This window comes from Eucyclogobius newberryi, unplaced genomic scaffold, assembly GCF_026437365.1.
Source record: "Eucyclogobius newberryi isolate DKJ021-1_F unplaced genomic scaffold, fEucNew1.0.hap1 SCAF_9, whole genome shotgun sequence".
Taxonomy (NCBI): domain Eukaryota; kingdom Metazoa; phylum Chordata; class Actinopteri; order Gobiiformes; family Gobiidae; genus Eucyclogobius; species Eucyclogobius newberryi.
The window spans coordinates 29,642,568-29,661,788 of NW_027316532.1; the positions used below are offsets into that span (position 1 = coordinate 29,642,568).

General features: G+C 38.3%; 1 protein-coding gene across 1 annotated transcript; it reads right to left on the reverse strand.

Annotated features, from left to right (window-relative positions):
• Positions 1-850: 850 nt before the first annotated feature.
• Positions 851-18,911, reverse strand: adgrl4 (adhesion G protein-coupled receptor L4). The gene is made up of 16 exons (XM_072438761.1): positions 18,679-18,911; positions 17,457-17,603; positions 11,460-11,609; positions 10,072-10,221; positions 9,766-9,836; positions 8,880-9,053; positions 7,899-8,082; positions 7,701-7,814; positions 6,110-6,309; positions 4,890-5,069; positions 3,129-3,332; positions 2,395-2,615; positions 2,038-2,104; positions 1,868-1,959; positions 1,621-1,789; positions 851-1,246 (listed from the first exon to the last, which is right to left on the reverse strand). The coding sequence occupies exons 1-16, from the start codon at positions 18,722-18,724 to the stop codon at positions 1,184-1,186; spliced, it is 2,232 nt and encodes a 743-aa protein (XP_072294862.1). The 5' UTR covers positions 18,725-18,911; the 3' UTR covers positions 851-1,183.
• Positions 18,912-19,221: the final 310 nt, after the last annotated feature.

Sequence of the window (19,221 nt, forward strand, 5' to 3'; positions counted from 1 at the left end):
CTGGGACCATAAGGCTTTGATTCTTAAAAGACATAACTAAGAACATGAAACTGTCACGGGATTTAAAATGCTTATATGATATTAAATTATGCCAAATAAACAGATAAAATTGCATGTGAAAGGAACATGTTGGGGTGAATCGGGACATGGATGTATTATTATAAAAGATAATGACTGGGCAGTGGGTACAATTTGATGGAGTTTTTATTTCACTTAATCAACTTAAATTTTTTTAAGGACATTAAGAAACCATAGACTTTAACTTTTACTTTAGCTTTTACTGGGGGAAATATACTTTCTGAGTACATTTGGATTATTTGACCTTATCATGAGCACATCCTTTTTATTTGAGTGTCCATTCAGTTTAGTCTAGGTCCAGTAATATATTATTCTGCAGTACTTTGTCTGCACCTTTATCAGGGGAAAGACTCATTAACGATGAGACTGTAACATTTCATATAAATAGCCAGTAGATGACACTATAGCACAACTAACTGTGTTATGCCATGCTCTGGTATTTCATGTTCATTAATTTCATCAATTCCAAATGATGAGACATTTTATAACATTTATTTTTCCATTGAAATAATTTACATTTTTGAACAAGTAAGAGCAAAGTACAAATAATATGTCTTTTTACCTCTATTATATTTTTAAGCATATATTCAACAAACAGTATTCTCTGCGATCTCAAGACTTCGCACGGACACGGGTAAAATGGCATTTCACTATTCAGCTCCCTCAACACAGTGTTATTTACAAATGATCTGAAACTAAAATAACTCATTTCAATAGGTCCATGTTGAAAGTTGGAAATTAGATCTATGGTTTTTAGGCGGCATGTTTACTGCCTGTGATTGTCATGTACATGTGTGATGATAAATTATCTGTGCTGCTGTCTTGGCCAGGACTCCCTTGCAAAGTGGGAGGTTAAATAAAGGTGTAAAAAAAAAAAGATAAATTACACATGTATTTGTAATTCCACTCCTGTGTGACATAATACAATACATGTCGTTAATGTAGCGGTTAAAGCCTGACTGTAAAATGCTACATGTTGTTTGTGATCTGTTTGTACAGCACGACTCCTCCCACACTTTTGTCTTGAAGGAAAACATGAGTCACAGGATATTGTGGAGCTCAAGTGTTGACTCCTCTGGATGATCTTCAGGCTTCGGGCTCGGTTTCATCTCAGGCATTCAAAACAGCACGGCACGTTCTTGAACAGTCGGTAGTATTCGTCCTGGATCTGAGAACAAATACATAGATCGTATCATTCAATTCACTTACTGTACATGAGGTTGAGTAAAATATAATATCACAACTATTGTTTGTTTGGCAAAATCACAATATGAAGGAGGTGGTTAATTTGACTGTCCATTCATGTTTTGTGAGACACTTTACACTCACAGTTTACCACATTTATTACCATAAAATTGTCTAAATATTGTCATTGTGAGATATACATGTGTGTTTATATTTCTTCTCTCAAAACTTAACCCTTAGCAATTACATATTATTTACAAGATGGGGTTACACAGTGCATTATCGTGTACTTGTGAAGTATTATGCATCAATTAACTATATCATATAAAAGTAGGAACTAGTCCAGCTGTAGAGTACCTTTCTGGACAGCACACAGAGAAAGATAAAGATGAACATCCCCTGGAAAGCGTTCGTGAAAGTGAACAGATAGGCCGTCAATGTGGTCTCGTGGAGAATGTGAAGGACTCCAAATGTCCAAGTGGCTCCAAGGACAAACAGAAGAGCCAGAGCGCCGCGAGCACACGACCTGAGACAGACGTGTGTTCTTAGAGGCAATAACACATACGCACATGCTACACTTAATGTCACTTTTAACATCCTCTACCTGATGTTCTCGTAATGACTGACTTCTGGCTTTTTCACCACAGTGTGCTGGTACACTTTGAACATTATCACTCCATAAGCCAACAGGTTCACCTTCAAAGGAAAGTATGAATGCACAGCTTTGTCATTGTTTTATAGGTGCCATTTCAATACTACAGTTTTATTTCTTACCAAAATGATCAGACATGCTGGTCCAATAAAACTCCAAATGAAGTGATTGTCTGTACTTAGCCAACACCTGGAGAACAATGAGTTTTAATAATGCAGATAAGAAACTGTTTCCTTTTGCTTTTCAGAGTTGTGTGCTTAAAGCTTAGACAGCAATTATAAAGTAATTAACAGGACTAAATGCCAAGAAATGACCATGACTGACAATGAATGCTTTCTTTCACCTGTACATTACATTAATTAACTCTCCAAATATCAGGCACCATCTCATACTCACCAACACTTCTCAACAATTTCAACCTTTTCTCAACTATACACATGATAAAATAACACATTTTTAGAGAAATACCTTGTGCTTACATTTTATCTGTGCCGTAGTACTTGGCTCCCATCGTTGCTGATATGGCCACCACCACCGCCGGACTGCCGTAACCAAAAACATAAAAGTTCCGATGCAGAAAGCCTTTGTTGTAGATGACACCCACCACGATTAAGTACAGATGGATGCCCTCGATGCACATCCAGGCAAAGGCCGCCAGGAAGAAATAGTGCAAGAGCCCTGCAACCACTGAGCAGAAGAGCTGCCAGGGAAAACACAAGATGAGATGAAAAACTGTTTAGTTTGACAATGAGAGTGTTAGATGTTAATGTGTCCTACATTTTCTTTACTATTTTCATTTTTAACTCCAGAAGTCGTGGAGTACCAATTATCTAAACTTAGATTAGGCACAAGCAGTAGATAATTTTGTGTTATGACAAATAAAACTAGTATTAAATAGCGTACAGTGTCTAGAATTAATATAATACTCAAAACTGGTAAAAAGCTTTAAATAAATCATGTGATGTTGTCATGTTGACCAAAACAATAAAAAGGAGAAAATATATATCTTCAGTATTCAAAATGTACAATTTGAAAGAGTTGATCTAAAGGACCTGTTATAAAATGTATAAAATGAAATGTTTTTGCTCCGTAATGGTTTATATCTTTCCCTCAATCTATATATATCTATTCTGACACTCCAAACATTATGGAAGTGACCCTCTGCCCTCTGCCCTCTGCCCTCTGCCTTCTCCTCCCAGGGCCTCGCTCTCACCTTATGGGTGTTCAGGTTTATTCCCACCAGGAAGATGAACTCGGCCATGAAGAGGCTGCAGCACAGGTTCTTGTGGATGGTGGTGCGCGTGCTCTGGATCTCACTGAAGAACCAGAAGGTGAAGATGCACATGGACAGGCAGAGGAGCGAGATCACCATTCCGAGCTGCGTGATCCGCGTCAGGACGGTGTAGTGGGCCACTAGCTGAGGGCCAGGACAGGAAACAGAGAGGGCTTTCATTCACAACGGTAAGGTCATCTTAATTTGCATGTGTCTTTATCTACACAAACTTCAATAAACTGAATATATTGTAATAATGCTATAAAGTATTACAGAGGTGAAGCCATACAATGTAATCTTTTGTGTTCATTTCGTTGTTTGCCATCTCCTCATTCTCATCAATTTGTTTTAGAATCCTTGTTTCGTTTTGTTCTCTTGAGTATCTATTGCACCATTTGCTCTTTCTCCTGACACATTTTTTTGTTCTCAGAAAAATAATAATAAGAATGTATCACACACAAACAGGTTTTATTGCGTAATCCAAACTTCCATTGATAAATCATATTAAAAATGGTTTCAGTATTTTCGGCAATCTGAATTTTCTGTTAAAAAAAATACCAGTTATATAAAAAAATAATTCTAAATATGTTTTCGCATATTCCTTTGTTCAATCAGGATCGCCGCAGCTAACTTACTGGTTTGACCTGGAACGTTTTCAATGTGGGTGAAATGCAGTGCTCATTGACATTGACACTGGGAGGTGACTCTTGGGAAACATCCAAATTGTTGAGCAATAACTTCTCACTGCTCGACTGCTAACGCTTGTCGGAGTTGTTCAAACAATTCAAACTTGATTTGGATACAGAGGAAAAGACTCCAACCAAAATATTATAAAAACATCTCTTTCAGACAATATGGTTTTCAACACAAAATATTAGTAATTTCTTCAAAGGGGACGTATCATGCTTTTATCCTCATCATAGTTTACTGAAAGTTGTGTTTTGATTTGATTCCTGCATGTTCAAGTTAATCCTGTTTTTAGGCTTGAGTGCTCAGCTAAGTCTGTTTTCACCTAACCCCTATCTCCGCCCTCATTCGTGTACTTTATTATTTGAAAAGTGAATACATGTAGGGTTCTAAATTGTCAAATAGCCACTTATAATAAATAAAAACTTGTAAATGACCATCCACTGCTTGGTATCAGCTCTGCAGGAAGTCAGGACCTTTTCATATTATTAAGACAATTAAGATCAAGATTGCAACTTACAATAAATTAGATAATGATCTTTTTATGGAATTATTCAATACAAAAGCACACAATATGTCACAATATTATCAGAAGATAAACATTTAATTTTTTTTAATTTTTATAATTGTTATGTGATTTCTTCAAGGAATAATAAATAGAGGATTTTTTGCTGATTAGAGAACTCAAGCAACTGTTTGTCCTTTTTTTTTTTTTTTTTTTATAAACAACGTCATTTTTGTACTGTACACTGAACGAATTCGCTAAACACACACCAGCATATCAACCAAGCATGCGCAGCCAGGGAAACGTGCTGCTATCCTGGGAACGAGGCTGCAGGTGTGGAAATGTGACTCAGATTGCGCGCCAGAAATCCTCTATTAATCCTTTAAGTGTCGATGCCGTACTTGTGTGTATTGTTTTTATTACCAACCAAACTGCTCGTCCCTATTCATGACAAAACACAATAAACAACGTTGAAGTCCCCAAACCCCACCGCCCGGGCGCGCACTCACGTTGGCGCGTCCAGACGACATGAGGATAGCGAAGTGGGTGAGGTGGTCGCAGGAGCAGGTGGTGGCGTTGGGGCTGACGTGGAGCGTGGTGCAGCCGTCCATGGCCCAGCGGCCCCGCAGACTCGCCCGCTCGTACTGCCAGAAGACGCACTCGCTCACGTCGGCGTCGGGATCTATGAGCTGCGAGGAGCACAGAGCGGCAGGGACACAGTCAAGCCTCGGACGCCACTGAGTTTGCTTTGGGATAAGAGAGCGCCGGGGGGTGGCGAGGGGGGAAAGTCATGAGGCAATTTACGGTAAAACAGCAGTGCACGTACATTAGTCCTGTCTCAGTGGGAGAGCAGCGGCGGCCGACAATAACCGCTGAACAAAAATGATATTCAGGAAGAACAGATATGAGCACATTTGCATCTCATGGGAAAGTCTCTCAGTGCTTTGTCTGTAATTTAAAAAAGGAAACTTGAAAAAGTCGTACTGCAAAAACTAAACCTTGCCTGTTCATCTCAGTAACTTTCGATGTTTAGTATTTAATGTATAGATTCAGAAAGGAATATGCAAATATCACGTTACAAATATACCACAATATTCATTTCACGGTTCAATATATTTTGCAATATTGTGCTGAGGCAAACAAAATTGTAGAAGGGCAACTTTTATTCTATTAAAATGCCTTTGGTGCAAATCATTACTGTCATATTCCATGTATTAAGTTTTAAAGTGCTTAGTAAAAGTTGTGTCTTCCCGTTGTCTGCATCAAATTCAAGCAAAAGATCATAGTCAATTCTGTTCCTTCTGTTTCTTTAGCTGTCGCTGCAATAAAAAAAAAGGAGATTGTGATTTGATATATTGTGACAGCTCATGATACTCTTGCGAGGCTTTTGATGGATACATAAATAAATACATACTCTTCTCAAATATTGTTTCGCTTCATATTCATCTGTTGTAGTCTGTATCATTTAAAGTTTTTGATCTACACATTCTAATTTCACTTTTGGGCATTAATTTGACAATCTCAGTATTTCATTTCATTCTAAATTGGAAATGCTGAATTAACTCATTCATCACATCCGTAGCTAACTCTGTCCCGAAACGTATGACACACGCATAAGACATCATTTTTTTCAAAAGTTTTCACAAGATACGCCTCACCCAACTTTTTTTCCTCTTAAATATCTTGCATTTGGCTGCCCTCCGAGTGCGGCCCCCGGTGGAGCGTTTACCTGCTTGTGCTGCAGAGTGAAGGTGACGTGGTCCAGCTGGTAGACCTGGGCGGGTTGGACAGCCGCTGCCACCACGTGAGAGTTGACAGTGATTTCTCCGGTGTCGGCGTATCGAGAGTAGTCCGTGAGGCCGGGGTCAGAGGACGGCTTCAGGAGGGAGCTGACGCTGTCGTACCTCACAAACACCACCGACACGCGGCCTACAGAGACCACGGAGGAAAGGTCAGCGGCTCGCAAACTTACAAGCGCCTCGGGATCGCTTAGCTGCTCAAAGTTAGATATTTGTGACCTAAAGTTGTGTATACAGGATGAGGTTGTTAATGAAAAAAAAAAATGCTAAATCAATACCACAGATAATTGATAGTAAAATTAGATTATCAGTTTGCCAGGTACTGAAAAGACTGACACAAATAGGACAAATTGGACTTTTCTTGAATAGTTTTTGAATAGTCTGTCCATAACTCAACTAATAAAAAGCTCAGAGTTGGGACCACGAGGTAATAATTAATAAACTACTTTTATTCTGTACGTAAAACTACAATCTATGGTTCCACTTTATAACAACTGCACCTTAATTTGCCTTAACAATGTGAAAACAAGGCCTTAATTCATAATGAACGAATGGCTTATTCAGCCTGATTGTGTTAAATAGTTGCTAAGCCTGAATCATTAATTCATTCATACATTTGTTGACCAAGTCTTTGTTCATGTTTTCCAAGTCTAGTCATTATAAAGTGTTACCCAAAAAAGTGTGGGTCATACTTTAATAAGTGTATCGTAGTTATTATAAAGTCTGAATTCCTATTAGACTAATAGTTTCTCAAGAATTATATTAGATTCAGGCTTAGTAATTCAACTATTTGTTCATTATTCTTTCTTCATGCTTTATTAACAAAGAAGGAGCAGTTAAGAGTGTTATTATCATTGTGCTTTCAAGTATGTTGTCTTTTCCTTATCAAAATGGAAATAGGAATTTTATAAATATTAATTTAAAAATTGAGGATATAGGCTAGACTTCCTATAAGTGATCTGTTCTTCTGTATCTACCTCTGTATCTACCTGCGTTGCACCAATGGAATTTCCCCATGTGGGACAATAAAGGAATATCTTATCTTATCTTATCTTATAGAATTGTACTTGTCGTTAGTGTTGTGTCTTTTATTAAATTATGTTATGTGGACCACTTTGATGAAGTCTGAAATTAAATTTGATAGTTTAATTGAATAAACTGTCAAACTTGTTGTTGTTATACACAATACACAAAATAGCAATACAGAAAATAACAGTAATTTTGTCTTTGTTACCATGTGATCATAGTTTTAATTTGATCGGGACAATTAAAAAAAAAATTCTGTTGTCCTATTTATGTATTTAAAAAAAAAGATTATTGATTTTATTTTATTTCATATTTTTAATTTTATTTGACAAATGTACCTTAAAGTTTTGAGTCTTAAAAGCTGTCGTTGCAGATTTTTAGAACCAATATGACTTGTACCTCCACTTGCATTTCCTTTTCACGCTCATTTCTCCGCATTAATCACTATGAAAATGACATAACTAAATCACAGCTCATTTAAAAAACCCACTTTACCGCTTCTCTCGTTCCTGGGCTTCACTTTCGGGGTCAGACTCATCTCGTCTCCTCCCATCGTGGCAGACAGTTTGGCTTTTGTCTGCCTGGCTTCGAACGTCACCGCCTTCAATTCTGCCGAGGACCCAAAAAAAACGCACTTTGTAACCTGCTTTTTCTCCACGGCCGGCCCCTCCCTGTTGCACCTGTGGCTCTTACCCACGTGGCTGGCTCTGACCTGCAGCTCCGTCGGCCCCTTGTTCTCCTTGGCCAGCCTCAGAGCGCTGTCCTCCACCGTGTGCAGCAGTTTGGTGAGCGTGTGTTCTCGCTGCTCCTCCTTGATTCTGCTCCAGGCCACCGCTTCATCATCCTCCACCAAATTGTTCACAGCGTGCACTAATTTCTGTTTGGGAAGTATTATTTTAGCGCTCGGGGGATAACAAAGTAAAACAAGTTATGTATGTGCTCAAGTAGTCTAATGTGTAAACAGTTGAAGAATAAACCCAACTTTGGAGGAACTGCAAAAAATAAAACGTATAGGAATCCAGAATATTTCGAGTTTAAAATCTGCAGTGAATGAGGGAAAAGTAAAAGAAGAACGTCAAGCAATACTTATCAATAAAGATATGTAAAGTTGGTGTATTACAAGCTGAACACTCAACCGCTCAAATGAGGAATTGTTTTATTTGAAAACCCTTTTACTGCTTCTATGTGAGTTTACTTGGAGTTGTGACCCTGAAAGCAGGACGTAGGTTTTTAAATCTGTCCAACTCGTCCCTTGCTCTCACAAACCGTTTGGCACGTCGCTGATATTCACATTAATGTATTGTTTGGCCGCTGGTACAGCTTTAGAACTGCTTATTCAGTTGGGTAATTGAAGCTTTAACTCCCCGTTCTGTTTGTTTTGTTTTCCTTTAGAATTGGAAAAATCAGGGAAAAAATGAAAACAATTGTATTTATTTTCCATGTTCAGAGTGTGACTTGTGATAATTGCGCTCAGATTCGGTCTTTGTTGAACCATTTTGTCCTTCACTGTTGCGTAGCGTAGTTTACATTACCTCGTTTGGACAAATAATGCACTTGCCCCACAAACTGAAAGTGAACCATGTCGATTGCCAGCTTGTTATTCCAAGCACCGGTTCGAGGCATATCTTCAGTCAGTCAGAAGGGTCAGAAAGTGCACCCATAAACAAATCTTACAGTCAGGGTGGAGTTGATCGCCGATGGTTTGACGCTGTCGTTTTTGGTTCCCAGGGCAGATGTAGACCAGCTCAGGGCCTCCACGAACGCGATGATTTCCACTGACGTGAGCTCGCCCGAGGTCTGATTCACGAGCTCCTGCAGCATGCTCTGGGGCTCTTTCAGGTGGGTCAACTGCAATCAGAAAAGACCTCTAACCACAGTTTCCGAAAAAGATATGCAGCCGTGTGTTGTACGTGCCAGAGTTCAAATTATATTTATTTTTCCATTTTTTAGCTAGCTATTAAAAAATGCACATGAAAATATAATTTCAACTTATTGTTTAATACACATTTTTCAATATTTTTTGGGCTTGATATTGATTTATTTTCATTAGTGGGGAAGTAGCTAAGAGTTTCGATGTGCTACTTATGCACTGAATTTATCATATTTTATTTTTGTATATGGTTCACTTAAAGTTTAGCTAGGATTATACTTGTTTACAGTTAATTTTAATGGCATAATTAGGTTGGGTTTAAAGTTCTGACCACTCATATACCACAATGGAATGATTTTTTTTTTTTTTTTTTGGTCATTTAAACCAAAAAACAAAAGCACAATTTTGATACAGTTTACAAAAGGTATTCCAGAATATATGAATAACTACATTTCAACAAAAATGTCTGATCGAACCCCACGATTCTAAGAGGACAATATTGTACTGCTATTTCACAAAATCTTCATCATATATAAGTATTGTATTTTTTATACATATATACTGTAATTATACATAGTAAGAATATCATTTGCCTTTGCCTGGCGTGCTCGTCCAGTTCACTATCTCTCCATTAGAGGGCAGTGTCATTCTACCTCTCACACTTGCCAGCAGTCGTACACACATACTTACATATTCGAGTGTTTTGTTGACTGTCTTTGTTATGCAGCCGCTGTTGTCGTGGCAGTATTTTTGGGGATGCTCTGGAAAAAAACAACAATTACCAAAAGTATCCCTCTAATTAACTGGGTCATCTCCATCATTTTTTTTTTTTTTTTTTCATTTTTTTTTTTACCGCAAATGTCAAAATATCATGAGAAACTAGTCTGAACAATCACATTCTTGTAATATTCACAGTGTTTTAGATGAACAAAGAGGCTAAATTGGATGAGTTATGAGTAGTTGTGTCCTTGAATGTAAAAGGGCAGTGGTACCGACCTGCACACGTTGCGCCGCTGTCGGGATGAAAGCGCTTGGGGCCTGAGGTGGGGATGTAATCACGCTGACAGGTGCAATAGAAAGATCCATTTGTATTATGGCAGTGGGAGTTGGGTCCACAAATCTGTCCTGACGAGCATTCATCTATGTCTGGAAAATGCAAATGAGCCAAGTTCACAATCACATGATGAAAGCGACGCACAACAAAAGCATTAGATAATAATTAAAACAAAAAATACAAGGTCAGTGGGTGGAATATTCTGGTTTGCTAATTTAAGGACAAGTGGAAGAATAGACTTAATGCCATGTGTAAAATAGAATGTAGACCAATGTCAAATAGTTAAAGCTGGCAAGTAGTGTTGGAAAATATTGTTTTGTGTCAATATGTAAAGGAGTAAAACAAAAACATAAAAGTGTAGTGAGTGTAGAAAGTACTACTATCGCTACTTCAAGACTTTCTCCAGCTGCAATTGCTGCTGGATGTACGTGTATAACTACTTTAGCTGTAAATACAGTTTTTAGTACTATTCCTGTGTCCAAACATGTACTTTATTGTAAATAATTAGTACTACTACTCCAATACTTCAGCCTATACTTAGTACAATACTTCCTGCATGTCAAGTGTTACGGTTTCTAGAAACATTTCCAAATATACCTGTAACTGAAATAAACTAATGAATGATGAATAATACAAATAAAATATCATTATCATCCCAAAAAATACCTGTATATTTTTTCTACCAACCAAACTGCTCGTCCCTATTCATGACAAAACACAATAAACAACGTTGAAGTCCCCAACCCCCCGCCCGGGCCTGTATATATACACTTACTGTGGTCCTAACTGTGTCAAGAAAATAATTTGATTATTGATTATTATTATTATTATCAGTAATTTAGTTTAGAATATTTTATTTAAAAAGTATTCAGATCACTGATTAAAATACATTGCCTACAGCTCAGGAACTGTTATATTAAAATGTGTCTTGTGTAGTCTTTCTATTTTCTATGTTTTACAATTATCGGACTACATTCTATGGATAAGAAATGTGTTTTTTTTTTTTGTTAAATAAAAGTAATGAACCGTTGCAAGGGATAGAGCCAGTCTAAAAACAGACAGTTGAACAGAATCAGTAAAACAAATTATATACCGTTTGCCTCTTGTATATAACATATAAAAGTAAATATTACCACCGTAACTTTCTAATCTAAGGAAATGACATAGTCGCAGCAGAAATCTAGCAGGAGCATTAAACATAGCATTATACTCATTACAAACATTGTGGAGTATAAAATATGAATGGTCTGTAGTGTCTGTATCCCGGCTCACAGTGATTGGCGCTGGTGCAGTGTATGTCGGACGGTGAGTGGAGAGTGGGACCTGTTACCGGTGCAGTGGGTGCCGTCGTTGGGCAGGAATTGGGCGAGGCCTGTGGACTTGTATCCAGACACACATGTACAGTAGTAACTGCCCTCCGTGTTGGTGCAGTTCCCCCTGTCCCCACAGATGTTTGTCACGTTCTGGCACTCGTTGTCGTCTGCGCGAGAAAACAAACATAAACGCAGGATATACAAGTTAATCATGTTTGTGTGGCCATTTGGATGCAAAGTCAAGGACAAAAATCTGTATTCAATAAGCACACAATGAATATGAACAGTAAAGGACAAGAGACAATTACAGTGTAGTTGAATGAAGGATTTTTAGTTGCAAAAAATAAATTGAAAAAAGCTGATTATCTGAATCTGTTTTATTCCAATTATACAGCACATGCATTTACATATAAGGCAAACACAGTAAAATGACTTCTACATCCTACATTTTCTCTATTACTACCACTATTCCCAAAGAGCCAAGGATATAAATGATGTTGTGGCGTTTTAATATTTAAAAACCCTATTAACAATATAAAAGTCAATGGGAATTATTTGCCCGCATCGCAACACAATAAGATCTACCAGAAAATGTGTCTTTGAGAATTGTAGAGTAAAAGTTTAATGCTCTGTCAATGTTTGTCAGATTAAAGTAAAGCAGTTTGACCCAAAAAAAAACGACTACTATACGCAAAAACATAGACAACACATTCACACATATGAAGATGCTTGTAATAGATCTTGGAATAAGACGTATAGAAAGAAAAACACGAGCTTCAAAGAGCCCTGGACACGTGTTTGATTCAAGAAGGAGTCGAGTTTGATGAACTAGAAGCGAAAGGATTGGCTTTGAAAAATAACAATAAAGAAAATAATTGAGAGCAATGATCAATGAATTTGTGCAGATTGACTTGAGGTATAGAGTTGCTCAAAGTATATCGTGTTTCCAGAGGTGGGTAGTTCTCAGTTACGTTACATTAACAAAATGGAACTTTTATTTTGGACCCCTTTTTTCTTTGTTTCTGATTTAATTCTCTATATATGTTGTGTTCTCTCTGGTCCCACTGTTTTTTTGACATGTTTGATGGTTTTATGTTTGTTTTTGTTGTCTTATATTTAAAAATAGTTTAAAAAATAACTAAATAATAGTAGAAAAAGCTTCAGTTGTAGTCATCTGGACTCAGTTTGAAAAAATAGACGTTTCGACTCTCATCCAAGAGTCATTGTCAATAACAGAATTTAGGTCGAGAACTCCGATATTAATACTGTTCTGCGGTAAGACCCGCCCATTGGGAGGAGCCTTCCTGAAGTAGAAAGAGTTGTTTGTTTCAACAGAAACTCCCCCTTGTATCTACCGAGCTAGCCTATTCAGAAACTTAATGGGCTATTAGAATCCTCTTTGTCTTAGTGAGACCCTGGCTCAACCACCCTGAGTACCTGATTAGCATCTGAATGTCCTTTACCTTTCCAGGGGTTCAGAATCCCATTATAAATAACAGGAAGATGAAACCTAAGCCCTCCATTTCTGTTTAAAGAAGGTCTTTCTTTTTTAACAAAATTCCGGGGACAATTTTACAGACAGATTCATGGCTGTGCCATGGGCTCGCCCGTCTCTCCCATAGTGGCCAACCTGTACATGGAGCACTTTGAGAAGAAGGCACTGTCCTCATTCTCAGGCATAGCTCCAAAACTGTGGCTCCGCTATGTCGATGATACTTTTGTAACAATCAAGAAACAAGAGCTGGAAACCTTCTCTGATCACATCAATGCGGTGGACCCACATATTAGGTTTACAAGAGAAGACGCTAAGGAGAATCGCTTGGCCTTTCTTGATTGTTCCACGATCAGAGGAGAGGACGGGAAACTCCAAATAGAAGTATATAGGAAACCTACACACACGGACCAGTATTTGCTCTTTGGTTCCAACCACCCACTACAGCACAAGCTGGGGGTGATCAGAACCTTACAACACAGAGCTCAAGGTGTGCCCACCAGCTCAGAGGGCAAGAAGAAAGAGGAAAAACATGTCCGAAATGCCCTCTCAGCCTGTGGTTACCCCGCTTGGGCTCTCAACAGAGTGAAGAGAACCAAGAAGCAGGACAAAAGGGAAACTGAACAGAGAAGGAAGGGTGTTTCTATCCCTTATGTGTCTGGCCTGTCGGAAAAACTGCAGAGAATTTTTAGACAACACGAAGTCCCTGTTTATTTTAAACCAGGAAACACTTTAAGACAAAAACTGGTTCACCCAAAGGACAAGTTGCCGACTCAAAAACAGAGCAATGTAGTTTATTCGATCCAATGCAGTGAAGAAAGTTGTAAAGAACGTTACATAGGTGAGACGAAACAGCCTCTACACAAGAGGCTTTATCAGCACAGAAGAAATACTAGTTCAGGACCTCAGAGCGCCGTGCATCTCCATCTTGAAGCCTCTAATCACTCGTTTGAAGACGGTGAGGTGAAGGTTTTAAGCAGGGAGAAAAGATGGTTTGAAAGAGGAGTCAAGGAAGCTATTTTTGTTAAAAAAGAAAGACCTTCTTTAAACAGAAATGGAGGGCTTAGGTTTCATCTTCCTGTTATTTATAATGGGATTCTGAACCCCTGGAAAGGTAAAGGACATTCAGATGCTAATCAGGTACTCAGGGTGGTTGAGCCAGGGTCTCACTAAGACAAAGAGGATTCTAATAGCCCATTAAGTTTCTGAATAGGCTAGCTCGGTAGATACAAGGGGGAGTTTCTGTTGAAACAAACAACTCTTTCTACTTCAGGAAGGCTCCTCCCAATGGGCGGGTCTTACCACAGAACAGTATTAATATCGGAGTTCTCGACCTAAATTCTGTTATTGACAATGACTCTTGGATGAGAGTCGAAACGTCTACTTTTTCAAACTGAGTCCAGATGACTACAACTGAAGCTTTTTCTACTATGGAACACGCCTGGACGAATGAGGGATTACACCAACTAAATAATACTTTTACTTTAGAACTTCTGCTTGAGAAATAGGGATGTGCCAAAATATTGTGTATCGTGATATAACATTTGCTGAAACTGTATTGATATATTGGGCTGCTGAACACTACAAACTGGTTTATGCAAAACATTTGACATATTTGATCACTAAAATGGGTGTATTTCATTTTAAGTTTGGATCGTGGTTTAACAAAGAAAAACTGTGGTAAAATGTATTGGGTTCTATATATATATATCACTTGTATCGCAATATCGTGATATTATTGTATCACTTCGAATCGAGAGGAACCCTGTGATTCCCAGCCCTTCTGATTTATGTGTCTAGTCTTTGGAAATACCTAAATCTGTGGACCTTTGAGGATGAATGTCTGATTACAATACATTTTAAATCAGATTTAAAATACGTTCCACATTACTCTGTACTCAAACATGCGTTACTCTTACTTAGGTGTATACTGTATTTGAGTCACAGTAATATTATTTTAGGGTTAGTTCTGTGTTTTGTCTCACTTTAGTCACAGTTTTAATGCTAGTTTTGTGATTGCACACTTACTTGAGAGCAAAAATTGGCTCCTCTCCGCTTATTTCTTTCTTTTATGAAATGAATAAACCACAATTTAAACAATTAATTCAGGGTGCGTTCACTGAAAACAAAACAAAAACTTGAACTAAAGTTAGAACTAAACCAGGAGGACAACTGGACCAAACTAAGTCCCCATTAGCAGTAAAGTGGGCTCAAACTTTTCTCAAACCAGGTTAAACATTACTGGACTTGGCAACAAAACTGTACCACATGAGTTCAGGAAGCAGCTGGACCGCTCAGATCATCACAACAGTCGCTCTTATGTAATGGACAAACCAGACTTGGCTGTCAGGTGTTTTGTCAAGTCAAGAGTGTAATATCTATTCTCCAAAATCAACATACGGACATCAAGAATGATTTATTTAGCAAGTAAACAAAGACTAAACAATAGCATTACCGACTTTTTCTGCAAAATACATCACAAAAACACCAAAACGATCCATCTACAAGGACACAAATCTATCTTCTGTGGAGGACCTTTAAAGTGAGCCCTTTATATTCAACTCGGTGCAAAGTGTATATAGTGTTTTATCGTTGAATGCATTCCATCACCGGCCGAATATAAAGAGAAGCATTCGTTTTGACCTGGCGCGACTTTAGACTTTTGTTTTGATCAGAGTCGCTGTGATGGATTCTCTACTCTTCCGTTTGTCTGTACCTCTGCGCAGAAGAACCAGAGGATATCCTTTATTCTGATGAGGAAGATGACTAAGGCCAGCGCGGAAATTCCTCCCCGATACACTGGACCTTTATATCTGCGCGTTAGATTTCACATCACACGTACCATTTACTTTGATGTCACCAATCTGAACATTATTGCAATTATATGGGGATAAAACTTTGTGGCTTGGGGAAGAACAAATTGGCATAAGGAGATTCTAAGTCTCTCAAGCGCTCCCCATAATTGTTTATATTTTACATTTTATTTCCTAAAACAGGAACGAGCTCCAATGTGAGGGTTTTCCACAGAGTCATCAAGCAATTCCAAACAGGATGGACGTACATTCTTTAGTGGGTTACAGGGGATGTATCCTGAGGAAAGTTTCTCAAACATACTTTTGGAATCTTTTGGAAGACACTTGAATATATTTTGCTTTTCAAAATGTATTCATGATTAACAGAGTTTTAACCTCACTTGTAAATGTACATACGTTGTAAGCTTCACTTGCATCAGAAGGCCTTAAATTCAGCCATGATAGTAATAGACTGTTGTCAAAATACTGATACGGCAATATATCATGATACAGAGATGTGTATCGTGATTATTAACCTGCTGACAGTGGAATTAAGGCAGAATCTGCTGAGCTTAAAAGGCTGTGTATTCATAGATTAGTTGTTTTCTGATATATTAAGGGCCTTGTGAAGATGAAATTACAATGCATTTTGATATTCTACATACCGTAATAAAAACATACTGTAGTTTTAGTAAACCTTTAACACTGGTTTTAAGGGATCTCTGCATCAGGACACGCATCAAGCCCTGAGTATCTGAACTCGTATTGTATCGTCAGGTGGCAATACCTGTCTAAGTTGTAGTAGTAGCTGTAGAGCTATTGGCTGCTCTCACCACCTTTTCATTCTTTTTTTTTTTTTTTTTTCAACCGCTTGTTCCCGTTCAGGATCGCGGGTGATTGGAGCCTAAACCAGTGTCTTTGAGCCTGAGGCGGGGCACACCCTGGACAGTGGCCAGCTCGTCGGCACTCGGGTTAACACAGAGACATAGACACACAGAAAACATTCACTCTCACATTCATTCACTTGGACGGTGGAAGGAGAACCCACAGTAACACGGGGAGGACTCCACCCAGAGAGATCATGTAATGCAGGAGTGTCCAAACTTTTGTCACCGAGGGCCACATTTTTAGACTTACCGGTATATGGAGGAGAGGGCCACAAACAACCCAACGATGTCAAATTTGTCAAATAACAAAATGAATCATTTGAATTTTTGCATTTATTTAGTAAGACTTGGAACAAATATTAGATTGGTATAACATAATGCTTGAATTTTTCCAATTTCACAGGAAAAAGTATGACATTATATATACATTTTTGTTGTTTGGACCAACTTAACAGGAAGCCGGAGGGCCAACAAAAATTGGTCTGAGGGCCGCATTTGGCCTCCGGGCCGTAGTTTGGACATGCCTGATGTAATGTATCTAACCACTCTGCCACCGTGTACCCAAAATACGCTAAATAAGTCAACAAATTAATTTCCCGCCAGAATCATGACAACCTTATGAATTGATGCAATGATGTGGCAATTAGAGATATATTCTAACTAAACAAAAATTGGAAAAATGTCAAACCTTATAGCTTATGATATTTATGATATAGTCCTTTATATACCAGTAGTCCTTATTTTCAAATGAGAAGCAGATTAATAATCGTGTCATTTTCATTTATCTTACTTACTTACTTACTTACTTTTATCTTTCATGGCTCAATTTATATTCTGACTCACCAATGCAGAACTTCCCGTCCCCAGTATATCCGCTGTTACAGAAGCAGCCATTATTGGATCGGTTCTGCGCCGTGCAGGACGCGCGTGGGTGACAAGAATCACAGATGTCAGCCGAGCTGCATGGGTCCATCACGCTCGAGAGCCATGCTGCGACGACACACAAGTACAAGATGTCAAATTTTGTACCGTGACCCAAAGCAAAATCCTTTAACGCTTTGAAGACACATCTGCTTTATCTGTACAATCCATCATGGCGGGACACGCTACAACTTCAGACTTACCTAGGATCAGTCTCAGTACTCAGAGCGTTCTTTGTCAGATTACACCAGAACTTTTCTCTCTAAGATCTTTGCCGTAAAAACTTGATCCAGTAGCTTAAACTATTACTTTACGCTTGTGAAGTTGCATAGTTAAGTATAAGTATTCAAGTACATGTTTCTGTGTTGACTTCTCAAAGTAGAGGGCCCATGACCAGAACAAACCTGCCAAATCTCCTTTTGATGCTTTGAACTTTTTTTGTTGTCCCTGTCATGGTGTGCTAACATGTTAAAGCTCACCTGCAGTATCTGTGGTAGTACACAAAACTGTATTGGGAAATTACACCGTAATTTTTCTCTTGGAAAAACTGCTGAATTTGAAAAGAGATTTATTTTGTGCTATATAAAGTTATGTACCTGCCAAAAACTTTTCAAAGTTACTTAAACAAAACTTACTTTTATTAAGAATGTAAGCGTTTTTTTTACAAGAGTTTTCTTTTTATTTTGTAAGAGCTCCTCTATTAAGAGGAGTCTTCTATAAGTTATCTGTTCTCTCACTTCTGTACCTACTTGTGCGTTGTAACACTGAAATTTCCCCATTGTGTGGACTAATAAAGGCTTATCTTATCTTAAAAAAGCCATGCATACAATCAAATTTGAATTTGACATTTAGATTTCACTGACAATACACAGATAATACACAGACGGTACACTGACGATACACAGACAATACACAGATAATACACAGACGATACACAGACAATACACAGACAATACACAGAAAATACACAGATAAAAACTAAGAATTCACTATAATCTTTCCTTACACATTTACCTTCTATCATATGGCCCACTAACATTACCTACAAGATCTTTCTCCGCACCTAAAACTTGCCATTGTCAAATTACCCCACAACACTTCTTTATCTCATTCCAAAACAGTGCTAGTACATGCCGTCACCTACCCGTTAAAAGTACAAGTTTCATCGGGGACTTGAGCAGAAACTCCATGCTCGCGGCGGCTTGACCATTTCACTTTTAGCAGACAATGCGGTGGGCCGGGCCGGTGACGCGGGCCGTTTCCTCACGTCACTTTTTCCTGTTTCCCTAAAACCTGACCCTTCCTGTCTGTTCCCAATCTTTAATCTACTTCAAAAACAACTTCTCACCCACGCAAAGTTGCCAAATGATAATTTACTCGCACAAACACATCACATCTCCACTCGTTTGTCATTATTCATTAAACGATCTCGATCAATCACAAAACGCTATTGTCCCAAAGTAAACAGCGTCCCAACAAGGCCCGTCTTACTGTACCGATGGGGCCCACTCCCTTCCGTAAAAAAGGAATGTACACAAATCTCTGAAATTCCAGTCTTCATTTCTACATTTTTGGCAAGAATAAAAAAAAAGAAAAAAAAAAAGAAGAAAAAACGAAACTGAAGAATGTTTTGCAAGTGCTTTATGGATAATCTTTGTGACATTTAGAAAGCCGTTGGCGCACTGTG